This window comes from Juglans microcarpa x Juglans regia, chromosome 3S, assembly GCF_004785595.1.
Source record: "Juglans microcarpa x Juglans regia isolate MS1-56 chromosome 3S, Jm3101_v1.0, whole genome shotgun sequence".
Taxonomy (NCBI): Eukaryota; Viridiplantae; Streptophyta; class Magnoliopsida; order Fagales; family Juglandaceae; genus Juglans; species Juglans microcarpa x Juglans regia.
This window is the reverse complement of record NC_054599.1, coordinates 26,816,626-26,818,370: the sequence shown is the minus strand read 5'-3', so window position 1 is coordinate 26,818,370 and position 1,745 is coordinate 26,816,626. Positions and strand designations below refer to the sequence as shown.

The 1,745-nt window shown below is 45.6% G+C and overlaps 1 protein-coding gene across 1 annotated transcript; it reads right to left on the bottom strand.

The window, feature by feature from the left end:
• Positions 1 to 257: 257 nt before the first annotated feature.
• On the bottom strand, positions 258 to 1,535 carry LOC121256994 (zinc finger protein ZAT10-like). The gene has a single exon (XM_041157832.1). It carries the CDS (start codon positions 1,184 to 1,186, stop codon positions 419 to 421), a length of 768 nt encoding a protein of 255 aa, XP_041013766.1. The 5' UTR covers positions 1,187 to 1,535; the 3' UTR covers positions 258 to 418.
• Between the last annotated feature and the right edge of the window lie 210 nt (positions 1,536 to 1,745).

Here is a 1,745-nt window from a genome sequence, read left to right as displayed (position 1 = left end):
GAAACTAATTAATTGTTTTTGTAAATAATTATAATTGTATTTTTTTTTTCCAACTCTTTTAGCCGTAGAAGTTAATCTATCGATCGTCCTTCTTCCTAATTCCGTTTTGAGTGACATCGATAGCGTGGTCAGATGTTCAACCATTTTGATTTTCAAGCTGAGAAATAAGTTGAGGACAGAAATATCCATCCACCCAAAAATTTGTACAGCAAGAGTAGTAATGATAAAATAATAAAGGATTAATAATAGCTGTCTGCGAGAGTTTAAGAAACAATAAACAAATTCACTGTACAGAAACAATTCATCGAGACAAAACCTTAAAAAAAAAAAAAAAAAAAAAAAAACTATTTCAAAGGTAACTAATAAAAAAGAAGAAAAAAATAATGAAAGTAATGCGATTCACGTAAATATCTAGAAATCACTCTTGGGAGGAAACCACGTCGTCCGGACTCATCAAGAACAAACGCGGCTTCTTTGTTGGCAGAGGAGACTCCACCTCTTGCTCCGCACAAAGCTGACTACTTTTCCTATCGAGCCAGAACTCGGGCAAGGCCGGCAGGTTCAAGTCGAAGCCACGGTGGCTCTGGCAGAGGCTGGAGCCGCCACCTTCAGAGAAGGTCACGCCGCTGTTAGCGTTGGTGTTGGTGTTGGTGTTGGCGTTGGTGTTGCTATGACTATTGCCACCGTCATAGTGGCAGCGCTTGTGGCCGCCCAAGGCCTGGCCCGTGGGGAAGGTCTTGTGGCAGATGGAGCACTCGTGGGTCTTGCCGCTCGTGCCGGCAGCGGTTCCGGAGGAGGAGGAAGTTGACGGGTGGTTGTTGTCGTTGGCGGTGATCTTGGCCGTGGCGGCTTCTGAGGACTTGCGGTGGCTGGCCTTATGGCCGCCGAGGGCTTGGTAGGAAGGGAAGGCTTTATTGCAGACGGTGCACTTGTAAGAAAGCTTCAAGGCCGGCGGCTGCGGCGGCGATTGTTTTTGTTGCGTTTGAGAGGTTATCTCGCTGGTGGTGCCGCCACGGGCGAGCATGATGAGGCAGAGGGCGAGGTACTCTTCCTCGGTCTCGACGCGTCCTGGTCGTTTGGAGCGTTTCCTCTTCGTCCATGGCTCCGCATATTGACGCTCGACGTCGTCTAATTCGTAGTTGAAAGGAGTGGCAGTGGTGGGAGAATTCAGAGCTTCCAAGGCCATATCGAGAGAGAGATCGATTGGTTTTCTCGGATAGAAAGAAAGAAAGCAATTAGGAATACCTGTATATATTAGAAAGAGTAAAAGATATGTATTGTGTTTGGAGTGTCTGTGTGTATGGAAGAGAGATGGATGTGGTTTAAATAAGGATGGGTGTGGTGTGGGGGGTATTGGTTTTGGGGGATTTGGAGAGGAGGAAGTGAAGTGGGTCAACTATACAGCTAAAAAAGAAAGAGAGTGGGAGTGGTGGTGGGGTGGCGACTGAATTAGCTTGAGCTACGAGAGGACTTATTCAAGTCAAAACTATATAATATCTATATATGCCACGCCTGCTAGCTCCTTTTCCAATTTTACTCACGTAAATACTCGGAGATATATGGATATAACTAATCTATATAAATAAATAAAAATAAAACTTGGAGGCGTACGTAGACCGGACCGACTTTGGTGGGTCTTAGGGGCGTATTAAGCACGCAAATTACGGTCGTTAAGCTAGCCTGGTCACGTCTCCTCCCCTCCCTTCACAAACTGGATAAGAACAATTTAACTCCCTCTATTGTTA

What these genes read in the sequence shown, in the direction of transcription:
- LOC121256994 (XM_041157832.1), bottom strand. Translation starts at nt 1,186, where the DNA reads ATGGCCTTGGAAGCTCTGAATTCTCCCACCACTGCCACTCCTTTCAAC.